At 33.8% G+C, this 22887-nt stretch overlaps 2 protein-coding genes across 3 annotated transcripts in view; both read left to right on the top strand.

The window, feature by feature from the left end:
• The window catches only part of LOC127792549 (cysteine-rich repeat secretory protein 38-like), a 102735-nt gene that overhangs the window by 34726 nt on the left and 45122 nt on the right, over positions 1-22887 (top strand). The gene's annotated exons all lie outside the window — the stretch shown is intronic.
• LOC127792552 (cysteine-rich repeat secretory protein 38-like) lies at positions 12841-13981 on the top strand. The gene is made up of 2 exons (XM_052323081.1): positions 12841-13266; positions 13398-13981. Exons 1-2 carry the CDS (start codon positions 12929-12931, stop codon positions 13780-13782), a joined length of 723 nt encoding a protein of 240 aa, XP_052179041.1. The 5' UTR covers positions 12841-12928; the 3' UTR covers positions 13783-13981.

The following is a 22887-nucleotide window of genomic DNA, read 5'->3' as shown; positions in this document are numbered from 1 at the left end:
CAATATTGTTGAGGAAGAAGAAAATGATATGTATGAAGAATCTGTTTCAGAAGAAGACGAGGAAGATATATTATCTGATGACAGAGATAGTGACCAGGAAGACATTGATGAATATATAGAAGAAGATGACTGATAGTTTTATGGTTTTTTTTTTTTTTTTGTGCATGCTAATTAATAACCTTTGTATTTTTAAAATATGAATATTTATAATTTGTGTACCTGTACTTTTCTATGATGACTTTGATGTTAATGTAATTTTTTTTCATACATATATAATTATCGAAATAGATGTCAGAACATTCAACCCCTTCGGGTAGGGGAAGAGGTAGAAGTAGAACATCTTATAGGACCACACCTTCTCTAGATGCTAATTCTGGTTCGCAATATTCTTCTCCTGACTCCACACCTGTTGTTCAATCCACACAATTCAATCTCCAGTCACCACCCCCACCACCACCCTCACAACCTTTTGCTCCCATGCCTCATCAATTTCCATATCCTGGAACCACGATGCCGCCATGGGGTTATTATGGTGTTCCACCAACTTTCTACCCACCAGATGTTGTACCACCGAGTGGCCAATATGTTGGGGAAACTTCTCATATTCCAGACAGACATTCCCCATACACATTCATGCCGACACCGCAAGGACTCAATTCATCATCTGCTTCTGCACAACACTCTGAGCCCATTCCAACTGACCCGGTTGGCATCAGCCAAGGAGACGGTCGAAAATACTTATCTTGCGATGAACAGTGTAATCAGTGAGTATCGTATTTATTATTTTAAACTTATTACTTGCAAATGAATATATATATATATATTTTGTGTTTGACAGTTTTATCCCTGAGAGTGGCCCACCAAGCAAATTAGGAAAGATTTGGAGGGCACGATACACCGAACCGTGGATTCATTGGGATGAAGTGCCAGAAATAATACGAAGGATGTGGCTTGAAGAATTTAACGTAAGTTAATTTATAATTCTTTATTAATATAAGTTTGTATTTAAATTCTTATATATATATATGTTTCTTAACTTAATGTAGAAGACGTATTTCTGGCAAGCCGATGAGAATGATTGCATATGGCTCACATGGAATAAGTCTGGTAGACGAAGTTTTAGGAGCCATTTGCATCGAATTAGAAATGGGGAAGACGAAGCAATGTGGATGGATCCCGACGTGCGTAAGGCACTTGATGCAAAGTGGGCAGAAGAAAGCAACAAAAAAATTGCCACACAAAATAAAAAAAATCGTGCTTCCGAGACCAGTGGGTCGCTCCACACTGGCGGGTCCATTCCATTCTCCTTGACTCGAAGAAGGCTGGTAATTACTTATGCTAAGTTATATATATTTTTTAATTTATTTAAATTATAAGTTTACTATATTATTTACTATATTATTTATTAATTTCTTATACAGGCAACTGAATTGAATCGTGAGCCCAATGAGTTTGAATTCTTCAGGAGAACCCACACCAGGAAAGATAATCAAGGAGAAGAAGTGTGGGTCGATGACAGATCTAGGGCCATCGCTGTAAGTGTGTTTTATAAATTAAATTAAAATTTTTATTTTAAAATAATTTTTTAATTCATTTACATGAATGTTTTAATTTTATAGGAAAAATATGAAAGATTGAGTGCGGAGGCATCTTCATCATCCACAAGTACTGGAGAGTCCTCATCGCCTACAGTTAATGAACACGACATCTTCTATCAAGCTGTTAGTGGTCGGAATAGAAAGGGTCGAATATACGGGCTGGGCTCCCAAACTAATTTGTTATATCCATCTACCACCAATCGATCTAGCCAATCATCTTCACATATGTCACCAGAGTTTCAACAAATGAAACTTAAAGTCACCCAATTAACTGATGAGTTGCTTGAATCCCGGGCTGAGAATCGGCAATTACGACAGTGGCAAGAACAAGTGACAGCGTGGCAGTCAGAAATGAATATAGTAATAAGTAGATTGACAAAACAATCTACTGCAGATGCTGGACCGTCGACTGTTCCAGGTGGATCTGACCCGGTAGCTGATCAAGATGAGAGTGACAATCATGAAGATGAAAATGCTAATAATAATGACGATTGATTGTAGTGGAATGTTGTAAACATTGAAGTAAACTTGGGTAATCTTAATATTAATATTAAATTTTAATTTTCTTTTTAATGTTAAATTTGTTATATTTTTAATGTGAATGTGGGTAATATTAATTTTATTTAATGTTATTTTTAATATTTTATTTAAATTTTTAAAAAAATTGTTGTTATTTTCAATTTTTTTATTCTTATAAAAGAAAATATTAATTTTAATTTTAATAAATATAAAATTTAATTTTATAAATTTAAAAACTAAAAATATATTTTTTGAAATTAAAAATATATTAATTTCATAAAAATATATTATGATTTAAAATAATATTAATTTTCTTTTTAATGTTAAATTTCTTTTATTTTTAATGTGAATGTGAGTAATATTAATTTTATTTAATGTTATTTTTAATATTTTATTTAAATTTTTAAAAAAATTGTTGTTATTTTCAATTTTTTTATTCTTATAAAAGAAAATATTAATTTTAATTTTAATAAATATAAATTTTAATTTTATGAATTTAAAAATTAAAAATATATTTTTTGAAATTAAAAATATATTATTGATTTAAAATATTAATATTAATTTAATTTTTTTTCCAATATTATTTTTTTATTTATATTAATTTTATAAAATATTAATTATTTATTTAATATTATTTTTTTTATATTTAAAAATATCTGTGACGGGTGCTCCGTCGCAGATCTGTGACGGGTAGTATCCCGTCACAGATTGCTCGTTTTTATTTTTTATTTTAAGAATTTTTGTGACGGGTACAGCCCGTCACAGATCTGTGACGGGGCAGTACTTCCCGTCACAGATCTGTGACGGCTTGCCCTGTTCGTCACAGATTTGTGACAGACTGTCCCGTCACAGATCTGTGACGAGGCAGTTTCCGTCACAGATCTGTGACGGGTCATACTTTCCCGTCACAGATCTGTGACGGGAAGTATTTCCTCGTCACAAATCTGTGACGGGATGAACTTCCCCCGTCACAAATCTGTGACGGGGGAAATTCATCCCGTCACAGATTTGTGACGGGGAAGTACTTCCCTGTCACAGATCTGTGACGGGATGAACTTCCCCCGTCACAAATCTGTGACGGGCAGAACTTCCCCGTCACAGATCTGTGACGGGTAGTACTGCCCCGTCACAGATCTGTGACGGGACACCCGTCACAAATCTGTGACGGAACTGCTATCCCGTCACAGATCTGCGACGGGTAGCACTCACCCCGTCACTAAAATTCTGTCACGCCCGCTTTAGTGACGGATTTTACCCCGTCACTAAACCCGTCACAGAAAAATTTAGTGACGGATTTTATGTTTTTAGTGACGGATTTTTCCGTCACTAAAACTGATTTTTCTTGTAGTGTTTTTCTAATTCTATTTTGTTATTCTCAAAGTAGAAAAGCAAATTGTGCAGCAACATGTTACCTATCACAAAACTCTTTGCTTAGATAAAAAAAAAAATGCTATTAATTGAACAAATTCAAGGGCCAAAAAGCATACAATAATACAAACCTGGGTTCCCCAACACCAACCCCTTTGTTGCCTCAAAAACAAAACGTTGCGAACTTTTACTAGCTCCTTTTTCATTTTTCTTTTCGATTGAGACTTTTGATCCTCTATTAGAAGAACATGTTGGCCTTGAAGTTGACAAACCCCTTACCTTTCCTCTAAGTAAAGTACCTGGAGGTATGAAGACATGTTTACCAGTCTTTGAGCCTTCCTTATCCTTTGTCTCTTTCATATTACTACAAAGCACAACCAAAATAAATTAGTAACATATAACAAAATAAACATGCATGCACAATAAAAAACTAGGTATGCACAATATATGCATGCACATATAAAAGTAAATGCAAAAGAGATAAAATTTAATACCTTAGTTTCTTTCCTTTCTTTTCTTTGAATAAATAGTTGTGTTAACGACCATTGGGCCCATATCTTTCCTTGTCCAATGCACATTATCACCTATATCCATTGAGGTGGAAGCTTGAAATTCAGGTGGGATTGATGCATTTTGAGGACTGATTTCAAATGTTTGATTTGCATCATCAATGTCATCATCCTTTTGAAATGGGAAAGTATATAAATCACGAGGTTGTGTTTTTGTAACTACATGCCATCCTTTGATGTAGTTGTCATCCATATAAAATACTTGGGACACTTGATTGGCTAATACAAAGTGATCATTACCTTTCAAAAATCGACATGGGTTAATAGATACGAATCCATATTTATCGACCTTGATGCCTTTATTTGTATCATGAACATCAAACCATTTGCATCGAAATAGTACTACTCTATTGTTATCAAGATATTGTAACTCAATTACTTCGGTCAAAATGCCATAGTAGTCTATTTCATCCTTCCCATTTCCCACATCACCAAGTACAACTACTCCACTATTTTGTGTCGTTAATTTTTTATCATAGTGTTCCACGTGAAACCTATACCCATTGACAATGTAACCATTGTAAAATGCCACATTTTTTAATGGCCCACGGGACAATGACAACATGCTCTCATCTATGTTGCTCCGATCTTGACTATGTAATCTTGCAACCTACAAATCAATTATTTTAAGTGAATTCACATATACTAAAATAAAGCATAAAAAGAATCACAATACACTTACCCTAAACTTGAACTATTTAGTAAAATTTATATTCCACTCTTGCTTGGATAGTTGTAAGGCTGTGACTGATTGAATTCTAGAATACTCTCTGCAGATATAAAATAGTTATTATTGAGTATAACAAAATTAAAAGAAAGTGACATTAAGATTAAAGTTGGATCTTACTCAATAAATGGCTGAACTTTGCTGCAATTCCTTAGAATATATATATGTGCTTCAATCCACTCATTGTTTTCTAGATCACGGGTAATTCCAGCTCCCAAAAGTCTCCCACGTTGGTTGAACACAAGTGAACCTCCATTGTGCACATCACCCTCGTAATTTCTATCCAGCGTGTTAAACTTTGTCTCCATGCTAGGCAAGTACCTTGAACAAAGCATCATGCACTCACTAGCAATGTATCCTTCAGCAATTGAGCCTTCTGGGTGTGTTTTGTTACGAACAAACGATTTCAAATTATACAAATATCTCTCCATGGGGTACATCCATCGATACTGTATGGGCCCACCGACCTTAACCTCATTTGGCAAATGTATCGGCAAGTGCTCCATTACATTAAAAAAAGATGGTGGAAAGATCATTTCCAACTTGCAGAGAGTGACAAAAATTTGAGATTCAATTTGCTCTATTTCTTTTACCCTTAATGCCTTACCACTCAATATCTTGAAAAACAAAGACAATTCAGTGAGTGCCTCGCATACATCATTAGGAACGATGCCACGTAATGCAATAGGAAGTATATGCTGAATAAAAACATGACAATCATGGCTCTTCAAACCGATAATTTTGTGGTCTTTGAGGTTAACACATTGAGATATGTTGGATGAAAATCCATCAGGAACCCTTAATTTTTTTTAAAAATATAAGGAATGCATCCTTTTCCTTTGGAGACAAAACATAACTTGCAGGTGGTAAAAAAACTTTATCTCCTTGTACAATTGGGTGTAGCTCTGGTCGTATGCCCATTGATTTTAAGTCAAGCCGAGACTTTAAATTGTCCTTAGTCTTTCCCTTAACATTCATGATAGTTCCAAGAATGTTATCACATATATTCTTCTCAATGTGCATCACATCCAAATTATGTCGTAGCAAAAGTGTACTCCAATATGGAAGCTTAAAGAATATACTTTTTTTGTTCCAATTATCTCCCCTATTTTCATGATTTATCTTGGTCTTCAATTGACGAGATTTAGTTAAAGTAATCCCTTCAAGGTCTTGCACTTGCTTTAGAACATCTACACCAGAAAGTAAGTTTGGAGCGACCCCTCTTTCCCTTGTACCATCAAAAGAAACCCTATTATTTCTCCATTTGTGATTCATAGGCAAATAACGTCGATGACCCATATAACATTGTTTCCCACCATTAGTAAGCCTTGTTGAAAAAGTATTCTTGTTACAACAAGGACATGCTAATTTTCCTTTTGTACTCCATCCAGATAAAATCCCATAAGCAGGGAAGTCATTGATCATCCACATCAAAGCTGCATGCATCATAAAATTTTGATGTGTTGACACATCAAAGGTTTCGACACCCAATTCCCACAACTCCTTTAATTCATCTATCAAAGGTTGGAGGTAAGTATCAATTGCATCCCCTGGTCCATCTGGTCCTGGGATAAGCATTGACAAAAGGAAATTAGACGGCTTCATGCAAACCCAAGGCTCCATATTATACGGAATAAGCACTACTGGCCATATACTATACGGTGTTCTTGAATTAGAAAAAGGTTGAAAGCCATCACTAGCAAGACCAAGTCTAACATTACGAGGTTCTGAGGCAAAATTTGGATGGACTTTATCAAAATCCTTCCACGCCATTGAATCAGCTGGGTGTCTTATCACTCCATCATCTACTCTTTTATCAAAATGCCATCTCATAGAAGAGGCTGTCTTGGAAGACATAAACAACCTCTGAAGTCGTGGCTTTAATGGAAAGTAACGTAGAGTTTTTACTGGTATTTTCTTACCATTTGTTTTCATCTTAAATTCTCCAATACGATAATCTTTCTTCCATCGAGAAGCACCACATACCTTGCAACAGTCACATCCATTGTCGGTCTTCCAATACAACATGCAATCATTCACACAAGAGTCATACTTTTCATAAGACAAACCAATGTCATGCAATACCTTTTTCGCATTATAGTATGAGTCTGGTAAGAAAGACCCTTCAGGTAAGAATTCTTTTAACAATTGCAACAACATAGTAAATGACTTATTACTCCAATGACCAAGACTCTTGATATGCAACAATTTAAGAATTGCAGATAATCTTGAAACTAGTGAACCAGGATATATTGGTTGCTCAAGGTCATCTATCAACTTGTAAAACTGTTTGGCTCCATTATTCGGCTCCATTTCAGGCAAATTTTGGGTATTTGGAAATTCAACATCTTCATTATTTTCATCTAATCCTTTAAACTGAGGGTACAAATCATTTATGAATTGTTGGATCTCATCATCACTATCATCTGGAGCACTAGTATCATATTGTAAGATCTCATTTTCTTCATCCTCAGACTCAGATTGAGGCTCATTGCTTAGTTCACCATGATGATACTAAAATGTATACCCTTCAGATATTCCATGTATCATTAGATGTGCCTCAATAGACTCACGAGTTCCAAGATCAGTATTGCAACATTTTGTGCATGGGCACCGAATCTTATTTTTGGCACCCAACTTCTTTAAAGCATAATCTAGAAACTTTTGTACCCCTATTTGATAAGCTTCATTAAGTCGATCATTGACAAGATTCATCCACTCCTTACTAGGTGCCATTATCTCATAAAAGAATGACAATCTTGTACTTCACCTAAACAATATAACAATAATATCATTTAGCTAATAAGCCTTAAGAAATAAAGTTGGCTATTCATAACAAAATTTAGCTTCTCATTATCAGAGTTGGACTTTAAACTTGTATGAACTTTTAGAAAACTAAACTTTAAAAGCAAGTAAACAAAAGTTTAGGCCAACTTATTACTTGAACAATTCAAAGCTTGTTGAATCAATTAAAAGCTTGTGTGTGTGTGAAAATTATAATGTAACTTAAACTTTTTGAGCATGTAAAAGTCAATCACTGTAAATTTGTTGAGGTGGAGAGCTCTAAAATTGGAGCATGATTAGGCTTGGGAGAATAAATAAATCATTTGGGTGATTTCATGTCTCCTAATGGACTAATAGTAACACCCCTCCCGCCCCCATAATAATGCCTACTGATAAAGTAATTACTTACACCAATTAAAATTAAAAATGTGCTTTTTAATTAAAGCATCAATTTTACAACCCTAAAAGATAACTAGGACTCCACATCCACAAATAAACCAACATTTTTTTTATTTTCTATCTATTTTTTTTCTGTTTTGGATAATAAGAGTGTTTTCCTAAAAATCTCAAATTTAAGAAGAAAGAGATTAATAATATTGACATTAATTGTTTAAGGATATTCTGGAATTCATATACTAGTTGAACAATAATAAAAAGTCATAAATTGACCTTCCCTAATATAACCTAATTGGTGAGTAATGGCGCTTACTCATTTTACAAATAAATGTTTTTTTCAACATTCAAAATTATCCTTTCAAGTGACTATTTTTGTCTTACTAAAATGAAAAGTAAGGACATCTGGGTCAATTAACACTCAATACTACCATACGTGTATCTTTTACATACTACTATAAAGTAGTATGTAAAATGAGAGGCGTAATTGAAATGTATACTAACAAAAATATATATATATATATGAAAATATATATATACTAACAAAAATGTTCATATATGAAAATATATATTCAATTTTACCCTCTGCGAATTAGTTAAAATGTTCATATATGTTCATAAATATATATGAACAACATTTTATGTCTCTATCCTATTAAATTAAACACCCATCCACCTATAAAGCACCTTATTATTATTGTAATACATAAACAATCTACTTATGATTATGACAATCTTAACGCTTTTAAGCATTATTGTTCAATGAATTCATGTTCATTATTGATAAAAGGCTAGGCTAGGTTATATAATGACCCAAATATAAGCCCATTTTGAAGGAAACTTAATCCATAAGAAGCCCAATAAAGAGTACTCATAAAGTCTTTTTGTCAATTTTTATTTATTTGTTAAAATATAAAACTAGATATTACTTTCGATAACCATATTGTTTTTTTAACATTTTGAAAATAAAAACTGAAAATTATATTTAACAAAAAAAAAAGATAAATTAATTGTATATACCTCATGTATTTTGGTCATTTGACCAGAACACCTTTTATAATTTATTTTTTCTTGAGTTAATTCTTATATTTCACACTCAAATTATAGACACCATTCATTAATAATGACATTAATAAAACTAAATTAAGAACAAATTAAGGTTAATTTTTGTTTAATTTAGATGTTGTGGCTTGCTTTTTTCTTCTTTTGGTTTCATAAGTACGTTGTAACAATTAACATTAGAAGCAAGTGAATCTTTTGGTTTTATAACAGTACATTCCTCTGTTTTTTTAACATCAGAAGCTTGCTCTAAATAGTCAAATTAGGAAGGAAAGCAGGATCGAGCATATGCAATCACTGTAATATATATACATACACACATTATACAAGATTATATAGCTTTAGCGCCACACGATCAGTCGAATCGAAGTTTCAAAGTATCAAATAAATATATATATATACACACATAATCCATAGACATACACAAAAAACATATATACATATATACACACATAATACATATACACACACATAATATATATACACGCAGACTACATATACACACACACACAATATATATATATATACCTTCTTTGAGGCAGCGAAGGCGGAGGCGGATTTGGCAGCGGTGGCAACCGGAGGCGGAGGCGGAGGCAGCGGCAGCGACAGCGGCAGTGGCTACGATAGGAAGCGTGGCGAATCGATGGGCAGTGGGAGTACTTCACAGAGAGGGAGAGAGAGAGGGGGAGAGAGGGGAGTTAGGGATTTGATGATTTGGGGAAGAAGGGGAAAGGGAGAGGGAGAGATATACACGGCGGGAGTAATCCCGCCCACATTTTTTTCTCTTTTTTTTATTTTTAAAATATTAATTTGTTAAATAAAAATCAAATCATTTATACAAATAATATTATTAATTATTTAATTGATAAAAATAAAATAATTTATGATTATAATAACTAATAAAATAATAATTTAAATTATTAATCTAAAATATGGTAATAAAATAATTTAAATTATTGTATCAAATTAATATTTATTTAAAAATATAATTATATTATAAATCTAATAATTATAATAAATTAATTAGTTTGATATATTGTATTATTATAATAATTATAATAAATTAATTATTATAAGTAGTACTTAAATTTTAATATTTTTTTATTTTATAGTTAGAATTAAAAAATTTAGCCAATAACGACAGGAAAATGATTGATTAACGACGACTTATTTTGCCTGTCGTTAAAAGTTATCTTATAACGACGGGATTTATATTTAGTCGTTAATAGTACTACATTAACGACCAAAACTAATGTTGTCGCTAATTTTTGGTCGTTAATGCCAGTTTTTGTTGTAGTGCTGGGTCGAGAGATTAGTTTTATAATGATGAACAAAGTGATGATTGTAATAATGATGATTGTAATTGAATATTTAGGAATGTTAATTATGGATGTTAATTTTGTATAAATATATATGAATGTTAATTTTTTATTTTTAAATTAATGATTTTAATTAATTAAAATAAATTGTTAATTTTTTTAAATATTATTTTTATATATAAATTTATTTCTAAATAAATATAAAATAAAAACAAATTTTTGAATATTTATTAAATAATTTTTTATATAATTTATATTTTTAAAATTTCTTATTTTGTCTTTTTAATTTTTTTTATTTTTTTCTCTATTTAGCGACGGGTCTTGACCCGTCGTTGATTCGGTGACGGGTGCTATTCCCGTCACTAAATTCAACGACGGGTGCGACACTCGTTATTGATTCCGTCACTAATTTTTTCTGTTGCTAAATTCTAGCAATGGAGAGTTGCCTGTCACTAAATCCGTCGCTAAAAAATTAGCGACGGATTTTGAGATTTTAACAATGGAATTTTCCGTCGCTATATCCTTGATTTTTTGTAGTGAAATTTTTAGAATAAAATGGAAAGTTAAAAACTTGAAGGAAGATGTTTTTTTTTTCTTTTTCGTTATCTAAAAAATAATAAAAATATATATACACTAAAAGACATTAAAATATTCAAATGAACACATGAACCACTCTTGTGTAGAAACATAATATTGTTTCGCTATGTCATCGAATGTGTAACCAAAACTAAATTGGCTAATACTAATAGGCAGCGCTGGGCCGACTTGGAGATTATTTTATATGGGCTTTTAGTGTTATTACAACTTTTAACTAGATTATAAAAACCTTTCTAATTTGTTTTAACTTCTAATCACATGGTGAAACATATTCTAAATTGATGATAGATATTTTTAAGATTTACAAATTTTGAACTCACCAAAATTACCACTTTTAACTAGATTATAAATAATTTTTCTCAATTTATTTTATTAATATCGGGCCTGATACATACAACATATAATTAAATTGGAGACTTGGAGGAATCTAATACGGTTAAATTTAGAGTCAAATACTATTTTAGGAAATTGAGATTTTTGAAATTACTAGGAAAATTAAAGGGACACAAACCTTATATATAATTACTAGAAAGGCCAATATTTGAGTTTGCTAAAAACAAGAAAGACAAGTCCAACATTACTTGGGCTAACAGTAAGAGATATAGAAAATTTGAAATTTCTTAAATAATTATATTAGCGATTAGTGGAGTTGACAAATGACTCAAACTTACGAGAATGTACTCTCTGAGAGATTGTTTAATTGGGATTCAGTTGAGATTGGTAGATGTCTAATTTTTTGTTTTTTCAATTGAACTCAAGGTAGAGGTGGTATTTAGCATCCTCGCCTCATCCCCCACTTGACCTAATTTTCTTAGCTATTAAGCTTGGATATTGTATTATAAATAAGTCGCATTTGATGGCCAAATTAAAAAAAAAAAAAAATTAGTTTGCCAAGCTGCCTGCAGGATTCCCCTATTCTCTTCTCTTCTCCTCTCTTTCATCACTCTTACCATTCGAACTTTCTAGAAGCTTTTTCCTTCTGGCTTCTTTTATTTGTTAAAGTTAGCCATAACAGCTAACCTATGAACATTGATACTGAGCTTTCAAATTACAACAAAAGGAAAATAAAAAAATCCTAAAAATAATAAGCGTATATACTCAACTACCATTTGTTAGGGAAACATAAAAAAAAGAAGAGGCAAATACAACCTTATTATTATCGAAGATTGAACAAAAATCAAACACTAACAATGTTCGAGATTGATCCTTGACCTCTGATGCGCCGAATTAATAAGGTGGGCAATAACAATAGCTTAAATTGACAAAAAGAGTATGTTGGTATTATTATGGATTTCTAAAGTTATATTTTATTGATAATCAAAGCACTTATTTATATAACTTATTTAAAATAAAAAAACATAAAAAATACAGCCAAATCTTCTGTACGTCACGTAACAAAAAATTTCCTAAAAAATAGCTAAATACTAAATCAAGCCTAATTAACAAATAAGAAATTCCAGCAAAACCATTGACTATGTTTTGTTGTAGCAGCTAAGGCTCGTTTTCAACAGAGTATATAATTATTTCATATTTTCAAAGGTGCAAAGCATAAACAATGTACAATATATATTAATGAATGGGATGACCACCAATATATATGTAACTAAGTGGAGATTGGTTCAACCCCACTGAGTCACATAAAGCTAGTATTTTTCCGAGTGTTTTAGCCGCCATATGTACACTGTTGGTTCCACTACAATGAGATTCATTTGAAGTGGGCAAATTAGAATAAAAAGTTTGAGAAGATTATCACCACTGGTTAATTGAAATGAAGTATCCACAATATGCAAGACTGTGCCACATTCAGCCAAAGTAGTAATTTTGCAAAACTACGATTGGATAGTCATAGAAACATCGCCATCTGTATAGGATTGGTTACGTATTTTGTTTCCCTATATATATTAAGGAGCTTGAGTTGCTTTGAAATGGGTAAAATATAAGAACTAACCATCATAATACAATACAGACACCCATATTCCATTCTTCCGTCCAAATATGCATTATTTCTCATCAAACCCGTTCCTGATCATTCCCTTCTTGCTCTTCTTCCCCACTACTTGTGTTATTTCTGCAGGCCCTATCCATTTTTGTTTTGGCAAAAACTCTACAAGCCCCACTTACGAATCCAACTTGAATGACCTGGCGGACCTCCTCCAAGCCAAGGTTCCCCGTACCGGCTTCGGAGTTGGCTCAGTCTGCCAGGGCCAAACCCGAGCCAACGGCCTAGCCCTGTGCCGGGGCGACACCTCGAGCTCAGCCTGCAACACCTGTGTCGTCGACGCGAGCAGAACGATCCGAGACGGCTGCCCCTCCAACCAAGCAGCCATCTTATGGTGCGTGTGTGTACATATACATATATACTGTAAATATTAGAATCAGATCAAATTTGAATCGGGTTTATCTTCCTTCAGAATCTTGAGTTTAGCTCTTGATTATGTTACGTGTTTTTTTTTTTTCCTGAAAGGTTGGATCACTGCTTCTACAAGTACTCGAACGAGGAGTTCTTCGGGGAGATCGACAACAAGAACAAGTTCTACATGTTCAACGTCAAAGATGTGCAAGATCCGGAGAGTTTCAACAAAAAAACGAAGTATTTGCTAAGCCAGTTAGCAAATAAAGCTTATGTGAATCCAGTTTTGTATGGCACTGGGGAGCTGGAGCTTGAGGGATCAAGGAAACTGTATGGACTGGTGCAATGCACCCGAGATCTTTCTAGCAGTGACTGTAAGAAGTGCCTTGATGGTGCCATCAGTGAGCTTTTAGATTGCTGTGATGGGAAAGAAGGAGGGAGAGTGATTGGCGGCAGCTGCAACTTCAGATATGAGATATACCCCTTTGTTAACACTTGACATTAATCAAAAAGGACTACGGAAAGCAAGCGTAGCTTAATGATAAATAATAGTGTTTGTGAATCCAAAATCTCAACTTCAAAGTTCATTACTGTACTCCCTTATTAGGTTTCCAATGCTAACGTGATATAACATATATAATGTGTAAGGGGATATTAATGTTTGGAGTCATGACCAATAACACAGTTATGAGCTATAACTAGCGTTACTCTTAGTCCAAACTCACATACAGCGGCCCACCATCCCTCACTGGCTTACGTTCTGTGAGAGAAAATTAATTTCTAGGAGTTGCAAACTTTGGTATTATTGAAATTTTTGTTAACTTATGGTTGCTTTTGTTTTTTATGCCAACACTTGGAAATATTGAATGCATTTTACTCAAAATATAAAAAGGAGAATGGAGTAACAGTCATCTTAATTAATGAAATAATTTTTTGTTCAAAAAATATTTATATGTTTACAGAAAAGATAAATAATTAGAATATTCTAGTCTAGTGACAAAAAATTAAAGCACGTGTCCTATATATAGTAAATGCCATGGCATGTGATGAAGTAATTAGCACTTCCAATGTCTACAATATTGCCTTTACAATTTACTCCTTGTCTCCATCACGGGGAGTTGTCTCTTTTCCTCTCTAAACCTTGAATTCAGTTTAATTTAAACACACAAACACACACACACAGTGCCAATTGTCGAAATATAAACCCAACAATTCAAGATTAAAGACCATTAAACTTTGTATATTTTCAAGCATTATTGCATTAACTTAGAAATACACTAGTACGTAAAAGTTATTTTGTCAAAGCATTAAACATTTGGTTAATAATTTTATTATTTGAAATATGAAGTTGCTACAGAGTGAGACCCACATCAAAATCAACTGATTTTTTGAAATTTCGGGACTATTTTTTTTTAATGTACATTTTGATGATTAAGTTAATATTCAGTTTATAAAAAACACACAAATTTAGGAGTAAATTGAGTTAATGCATATTTGCCATAGGAGTGCTAAGGGATTTTATAGTTGGGTCAGGCATAGCGCATGCATGATTTTCCAGGCGCCCCCTCTGAGATGTGACCAAGCACATGGGCTCAAGGGTTTAGGTCATTCCTTCTAAACTATTATAAGGGTTTAGGTCATTCCTGCTAAACTATGTTATAATTTATTAATTGCAAAGACAGTCATGTTTGCCACGTTGCGAGTCTAGAGATACTTCAGTGGTGATTATGCCATTCAATTGGTTTCCCTGCACGTGTTTTCCATCTAGTGGTCCATTTTTCTTGCTCACTATAACCTTGTGGTACCTTAAGGTTGATTGGAAAGGTTAATTATTTATTTCCCTCGACAACGCCATATCCATGATGGCCCGGACTTTCTCACGATTGATCTCAATACCTCAATTATGGATGATGACCCAAGGAATTTACTTGCTTTCACACCAAAACCACAAGCACGTTTGGTCGAGTTTAGCGTCATGTGCATTTCCTTAAGTTAGTGAAGCATTTCTCGAGGTTGTGCACATGCTGCTTGGCCAAGTGGCTCATGACAAGCATATTGTCAACGTACGCCTTCATGTTATCGAACTAATTTTGGAAGAGCTTGTTAACAAGGAGCTGATAAGTTGCCTTAGCATTCTTGAGGCTAAACGATATGATCTTATAGTAATATGTGGTATTACCAATAAGTTTTTTCTTGATCCTCATTTCCTTCTTTGATATTCGGTCGTTGTTGGAAGGATGCATGGACGACTTTGATTCTCGATATGGTGTTATCATCGAAGGTCTCGTTCTTCTTCTTACTACCAAGTATAATGGGATAGGGAGAGTACTGTCCCAGTTGCTACTAATTGGTAACAAACATCCTAAGCACCTGTGTCAATGCTCAGACTTGTGCGTCTAGATTAGCCAGTCAACCAGTGGTAACCAGCTTAGGAACTCGAGTTTCTGACGCCTCCCTTTATGAGGGATTTTATTGACTTTGAGCAGAAGGTGCTTAGCGTAGAGGCATGTTACTTAGAGAGGATCCCAAGTAAGGAATACTACTAAAGTTGGGGCCCATTGATGTTGCTAAAGAATGGGACCCATGTCAACACCAAATGATTTGCTGCAATCTTAGGGCTATTCTCCCTCAGTTTGTATATGCTTCGACCGTCAAGTTAATACTCAATTTATAGAAAACGATTGGAGAAATGAGTAGAAATGGAGTTTGTAACGACGGATTTAAGAGTTTATTTATGAACATTGAAAATTTTATCCCTATTAAATTAAATGTGAAAAATATTTTTATGTGACAAAATGTATGTAAGTAAATTATATGTTCACTTTAATGAATTGAGCTTTGAAATTGGGTTGAAGCCAAGTGTGAATTTTGTTGTGTGTAATGTGAAGTGAAGTTGTAATGGTCATTGGGGCCTAAGATGGAAGTGGGCTATTTTCTTTGGGTTTGGGCCCATGTGTAAAAAATGTAGTATTATAATTAAATAAAAATAATAAATGTGGCAAATGACAAAAATAAGCATACTTTATGAAAAAAGTGAGGGCAAAAATGGGATTTTCATTATTGGTTTGATAAAGGAAACGGAAAAAGAAATAAGAAAATGTGAAATGTCCAAAGAGGGCTTATGTGTGTGTGTGTTTTATGTAGAAGGGGAAAATGGTAAATTCCAAGGGGGTGGTTGCCTGCCCATCCCACCCCATTTTTCTCCCCATTCCCTTGTCTTTTCTTCATTCGTTTCCTTCTTCTTCTCTTTTGGTTCTCGACAGTAGCTTATTATTCTTTTTCATTTCCTTCTTCTTTTTGTTGCTGGGAGCTTTAAGATTGCAGCTTTGAGGAGGCTTCTTCTTCTTCTTCTTTATCTCTTCAGTTTAAGCTTCAAAAGGCAAGTTCTTTATCTTCCTTTGTTCTTTTCTAAAGAAACTTCTTTTAGTTTCAAGGTGATACGCACACACACACACACATAGTTAGTTTCTTCTCTTAGTGGTGAGAATCACTCTTGGCAATGGTAGCCAAATCCTTCATTTTCTTCTCAAGTTGTGGGTTTCTTCTTTGAGTCATTGTTGTGTCTCATTGATGGTTTCATTGGGGTTTGTTTATCCTATATTTCATTCATGGAATGATATTTGTGGGTTAGAAAGCTAGAGGAGAGGGTTTGGTCAACACTGTGCGTGCTGTATTATTGTGGTCACAACTTTTGATGTAGAAGTCAGAATTGGGATCCGTTTAAAGAGTTGTAAACTAGACTTCGAGGGCTTCGATTTGATATATAATATTATATACTTTAGTTATGGTTTGAGTTGGTTAAGGGTTTTTTCAATCCAAATTAGTATGATTATTAAAACTAAGTTGGTATTAAATGCTTCCTCTGATCTCACTTAATCCTCTAAAATGATAGAATATGGTTGAAAATATATATATATATGTATATACATGGGATTCATGAGATAAAAATGTAATTGAGTTACATATGGATGCATGATATATAATCACATTTGAGAAGTGTGATATCCCAAATTTTTTAAAGGGCACAAAAGTAATTTTAACTTAGGTTATACATGAAATTATCAAAAGATTAGGGGCTTAAGTATAATTTCTTACAGTTATAAGTACCGAATCAACTATAGGGAATGCCTCGAAATGTAATTGTCTAAGAAAATAGATATGGTCTCGACGAGTATCCCAAGATAGGATTTGTGATATTAAAAGAAATTAGAATTGAGACGATTTTTCGTACAGCTAAAATACAAGTTCGATTTAGGCCGAAAAATTGAATCATCGTAGGGGACTCTCGAGAAGTCAACGGAACCCTAAGAAGGCACTAGTTTTTCATAACGATAAGGTTTCGGGACGAAACAAAGGTCCTGTGAGGGCGTAGGGACAAAATTGATCTTTATCGAGTAAATATTGGTTATTAATTTTGATAAATCAAGATTTTGGGTGGCTTGAGGGTAATTAATTTAAAGCCTTAACGGGTACAAGTGTAATTATCAGTTCTTTAATTACAATTTATAAATCCCTCAAGTGAATTTAATAAGAAATTAGAGGGTTAAATGTATATATGTATATATATATATATATGTGCGGCTGGCCTAGGATTATTTTCATCAGATCTTGGATCTGAAATGCAAGAGAGAGGGAGACAATGAGAGTTTGGGTTATGCCTGATAGAAGCATCGCGAGGGAGAGAAAAAGATCAAAAAAGAGATTGAGAGAGGGATGTGGTTGATCGTGGTAGCCAGAAGTGAGCAGCAACAACCACAGCTGTCGCGATGAGGGTCGGGTGAAGCTGGAGCAGTAATGGAGGTCGGCAGACCAGCGGTGGTGCACGGTGGCCCATGTGGAGGCGACCGGTGTTGGGTGGGTAATAGCGGAGTCGGGAGGCTCAATGCTATTACCTGTGGTGGCTCACGATGGTAGAGGTCGTCGGTTGCGGGCGCGGTGCAGCTGGCAGAGGCGAGCTGGTAGGTGGCGGCGACATCCGGCGGAGGCTGGCAGTGGCGGGTGGCCAGCAGCGGCGTGCGCAGGCAACGTGTTGAATGAGCTAGAGGAAAAAGAAGAAGGGAGGAAGAAGAAAGAAGAAGAAGAAAATAAAAGAAAGAAAGAAAAAAGAAATGGAAAAAATAGAAAAAAAATTGTAAAAAAATCCTGAAAATGTCAAAATAATTATGGTAATTAATTTAGGGCTTGAGGAGTATGCTCAGAGGCAGGAAATTAATCGAGCACGCATTTTGAGGTTAGGACACGCATATCGAGGAAGCCTGAGAGATATGAGGAATGATATGATTTAACAATAGTTTTTTTTAAAAAAAATTATTATCCCAGAATTATCTTAAGTTATAACACGCCCGAGAAATTAGGATGTTACAGGAAGTCGTTAAGGAATGTTCTTGGTTGGCATATCCATGGAATCTCATGTGTGATGCAATATTATCATCATATAAATAATTGTTCTTAATTGATGTGATGGAACCTATTTAAATGTTGAATTGGGTGAAATACCCAAAAACATTAACGGGCAAAAATTAAGGGTGTGTGAATGTTACTTGCTATAATTGTATTTGTGGTTGCATTACATTGTATTGTGTTTCTATATTGTTTCACATTATGATGTTGGGTCCTGGGTTGCATTCATTGGGAAGCCAAACTTTGTATGTGTTGGGAGCGTGAGCATTAGCATGACACGGTTGGCCTGAGTGCTAACTTATGTATCTTAAGTGAGCATATGCATTAGAGAATTCGTGTGTATGAATTCCTACGTGGGTGTAACATGGTCCGATGCTTAGCTTATAAGGGTTTTGTCATCACGTTAATGTTGCAAGAGCCACTATATTCCTTATATCTTGCATTACATGGGGCGCACGAACTCGATAAGTTAGTCGGCGAGTGCAAGGTTATGATATGAGCGGGTTGTAGGGCACAAATCCGAAAGGTTTAGTCGGTGAGTGTCAATCTCGAACCCAAGGTTGGAAGGTCTCATGTTATATACATGGCACGAACCTGGTAGGTTAGCCGGTGAGTGCAATGTTGTGATATGAGCGGGTTGCGGGGCACGAACTCGGTAGGTTAGCCTGTGAGTGCAAATCCCAAACCAAGGTTAGATGGCCTCATGTTATATACATTGTTATGTGCTATGTGTAGTGTGATACAAGCTATGTATGGCGAAGGCCTTGTGTGCTATTATATTAAATATGTGAATGTCACCTTATGGAGTTGAAATATGTTTTGATGTTTTGAAAAGAAATCATAATCCAAGAAAGTATTGCTAATAAGAAAGACATAAATCCAATTGGTGTTTATATATGTCGGGTAGCAAATTTTCCTTGGCTCTATTTTATGCATGTCTTCATATATCGATTTCATTGTGCTTCCATTTGCTATATATATATATATATATATATATGCTTACAGAGATTTATGGCTCACTTTGAAAATTGTATTTTGATGAAATGTAAGAAATTATATTTCTTTGAGGATATGGTTGTCAAGTGTAGAAGGCATGAATTTAATGGTTGTCTAGATGTCAAGTAGTGATTTTCTTTTAACTTTGAGTTATTCATGCCTTAATCTATCGTTCTATTGATGCTCCATTTGCTATATACTTACTAAGTTTTGTGGCTCACTTTATTTCTTTTGTCATTCCAAAGAAGTAGAAGATAGATATTTGGGGCGAGTCCTAGTTAGATATGTACAACAATGTCTTGGCCTCAAGATCCATGGGTGTAGTTTTGAGGGCGTGAGTAGGGTGTTTCATATTATATTTATAGTCTTAGTGCTCTCTTTATCTTGAAAATATATGGGTGGTAAGTTCGAGATGATAATGTAATAAATATGTATAATTTATTATGGTTCCTATTGATAGTGAACAAATATGAAAATATTTTTTTTAAATTTTAAATAATTTTATATTTATATTCATCTTAAATGAACACTCTCTCGAATTTCTTATAAAATTCAAAAGGGCCCTGACAGAGTTAATTTATATTTGCCATCGAAACGCTGAGAGTTTTATTAGTTTGCATGAGGAAGGTCAAAACGTGATTTTCGTTGAGCACCCCAGATGAGATGTGACTAGGCATGGCCTCTGGGCATGGGCTCAAGAGTTCAGGCCATTCCCGCACAGCCATGTTTATAAAGGTTGTTGTGTTTGCTGTGTGAAGGTCCAAACGTACCTCAAGTAGTGACCATCTTTCGGCCTACCTTTCACCACGTGCCTTCTATCCAAATGACCTATTTATCTTATTCCCACTAGCATGATGTAATGATAAAATAAAAAAAATAATAAAATAATTGGAGATTTGAATTTTAGTGATATCTTAGAAGGCAACATTTAATTTTGGAAAACAAGTCACCCTTGTAGAGGTAGAGTTATGGTGCACCCTATCACCTTTTCGGAGGTCCCATCTGCATGACGTAAAGGTGGAGTTTATGAAAAAAGAAGTCACTTTCTGAAAATTTATTATGACTGTATATAAATTATAACCGTATTTGGATTAACCTAGAAGACGAATCAGAGGGAAATGTCATTTTCTCTCAAGGCTAGTTAGTCGAACTTCGAAACCTGGATTACCCAAAAAAAAAAAAATCTATTTATCTTGCTCAATTTAAAACACATGCTCCCTTAAGATTAATTGAAAATGTTAATCATTTATTCTCATCAAAATAATATTCACTTTTATACTAGTGCCACCTCAAGTTTATGTTCTTGAAGATTTTTAAGTGTAAATATTTCATGTCTTATTTACTGAAAGAATTTAAAATATTATTCATCTTAAATTTTGTGCTTCAATTTTTTTACTTTTTTTTAAAAAAAGACCAAAACAGGCCAGTCCACATATCGGATCGACACAACCTATATGGGCACAGATGTTGGACTCGCCTAACCCATTTTATACTTCTAGAACTATAGGATGGAAATGAATGTTCAAACAAGTTGATTTTAATGGCTAAATTAAATATTTTTAATTTGTCAAGCCGCCGAAGATGTTCCTCTCTTGCTTCTCGTTCGTTTCCCTCTCCCTATCGAATTCACCCACTAACAAGGATAATACTAAAAGATATAGCCATAATCGATTAATTAATTTTTCTTCCATAAAGAAATTAAAAAAAAAAATCCACTCTTGAAATGTCCTTTAAGTTGGCCCTCGTCTTTTTCAATAATTTTAAAAAATTAATAAGATTGTTATTGCTTGGATATATAATAATAAATATAGATGTTGGGGAATCATCTTCAAGCCATCAAAAATTATATAAAAATGAAGTTGATTAAAGGGCACAAGATATTCCCTGCATAGTCCGTTCAATACTTAAGTTAAACCCGTCGAAAATTAGAAAAGAATACAAAAAGTTCAGCAGTATGATGTACTTGCATACTTGGAGAGAAAGAGTTATCGCTTATTTATAGAGACAATAGATGGCAGGTGATGAAGTCTCTCGTAATCTTAGGATTGTTTGTTTGAATTTTTTAAAAGCAACAGTTTGCATAAAATATAAGGAGACTCTCTCACGAGAGACTACTCAAGAGGGTTTAAGAACCTCTTTTATGGGTCTGTTGAGGGAGTCCTATAATTAAGAGCCCTCTGCTAGAGAAGGTCACTCGAGTCTTTTTGCTTGGTAGACTTTTTTGAACTTGTAAGGTTTATCTTCTTGTGAGCCTTTTGAAATGCGGCTCTTGGCCCATGTACACTTATTCACATGTGCAAAACATAGTATGTACCAATACAATATGATGAATGAGACGGACTTCAATATGCAAGTGGAATACCCACTCACTCATATAAAAAAAAAAAGGAAGAAAAAAACCTCCTTCCATATAATTGCCCTACCTTAATCCTTACATTATCAAGAATAAATAATTAGCAAAAAAGACAGGATAGATTATACTCAATGTCCTTGAGGTTTGATTAAAAAGTAGTAAAGATATTTCCAATATTTAAAAAATGACAAAACAGTTCATGACTTTGCAACTCTAATTACATTTTTCTTATACTGTTATTTTATATATGTAAAAGTTTTAACCACAATTTGATTGTAGGTTCGGCTCTCTTTTTCTCCAGTTTGGCAATAGTTTAGCCATCGCCGAATCAAATAGAGAGAAAAAGATTGATAAAATATCAAAATTTAATATCTTTTTATTAAATTTTAAGAATGTTAAGTGTAATTTATCTCAAAATACAAAAACTCATAATATCACAATAAAATTTCACATGGACCCACAGTTTATTGGAAGGCCTGGCATGTATTTTTAAATTTGATGGACTTAAAAAGTCAAGTTTAACTAATCATTAATTTTTGGATAGAATTAAGGGCATAATATTGCTAAACATAAAATATTAGGGCAACCCATATTTTAAGTGTCCACTGCAATGAGATTCATTTTAAGTGGGCATGCAAATAACAATTTTCAGAAGGCTTCCCACTAACAAAAGGGCACCCGCTTCAAACAATGCCATTATTATCATTTATCAATAATGAAATTTTGTTGTATTTGGTAGTCCCAATTTGTTATTCTATAAGATATAATATTTAAAACACTCTTAATATTAATTTTAACAATTATCGTTATTGTTAAAATAAATATAAAGATATAGGAACTTAACTTGGTTTGGTC

Source organism: Diospyros lotus, chromosome 15, assembly GCF_014633365.1.
Source record: "Diospyros lotus cultivar Yz01 chromosome 15, ASM1463336v1, whole genome shotgun sequence".
In the NCBI taxonomy this organism is placed as follows: domain Eukaryota; kingdom Viridiplantae; phylum Streptophyta; class Magnoliopsida; order Ericales; family Ebenaceae; genus Diospyros; species Diospyros lotus.
Note: the sequence above shows the minus strand (reverse complement) of the source record. Positions and strands in the feature narration are given on the sequence as shown.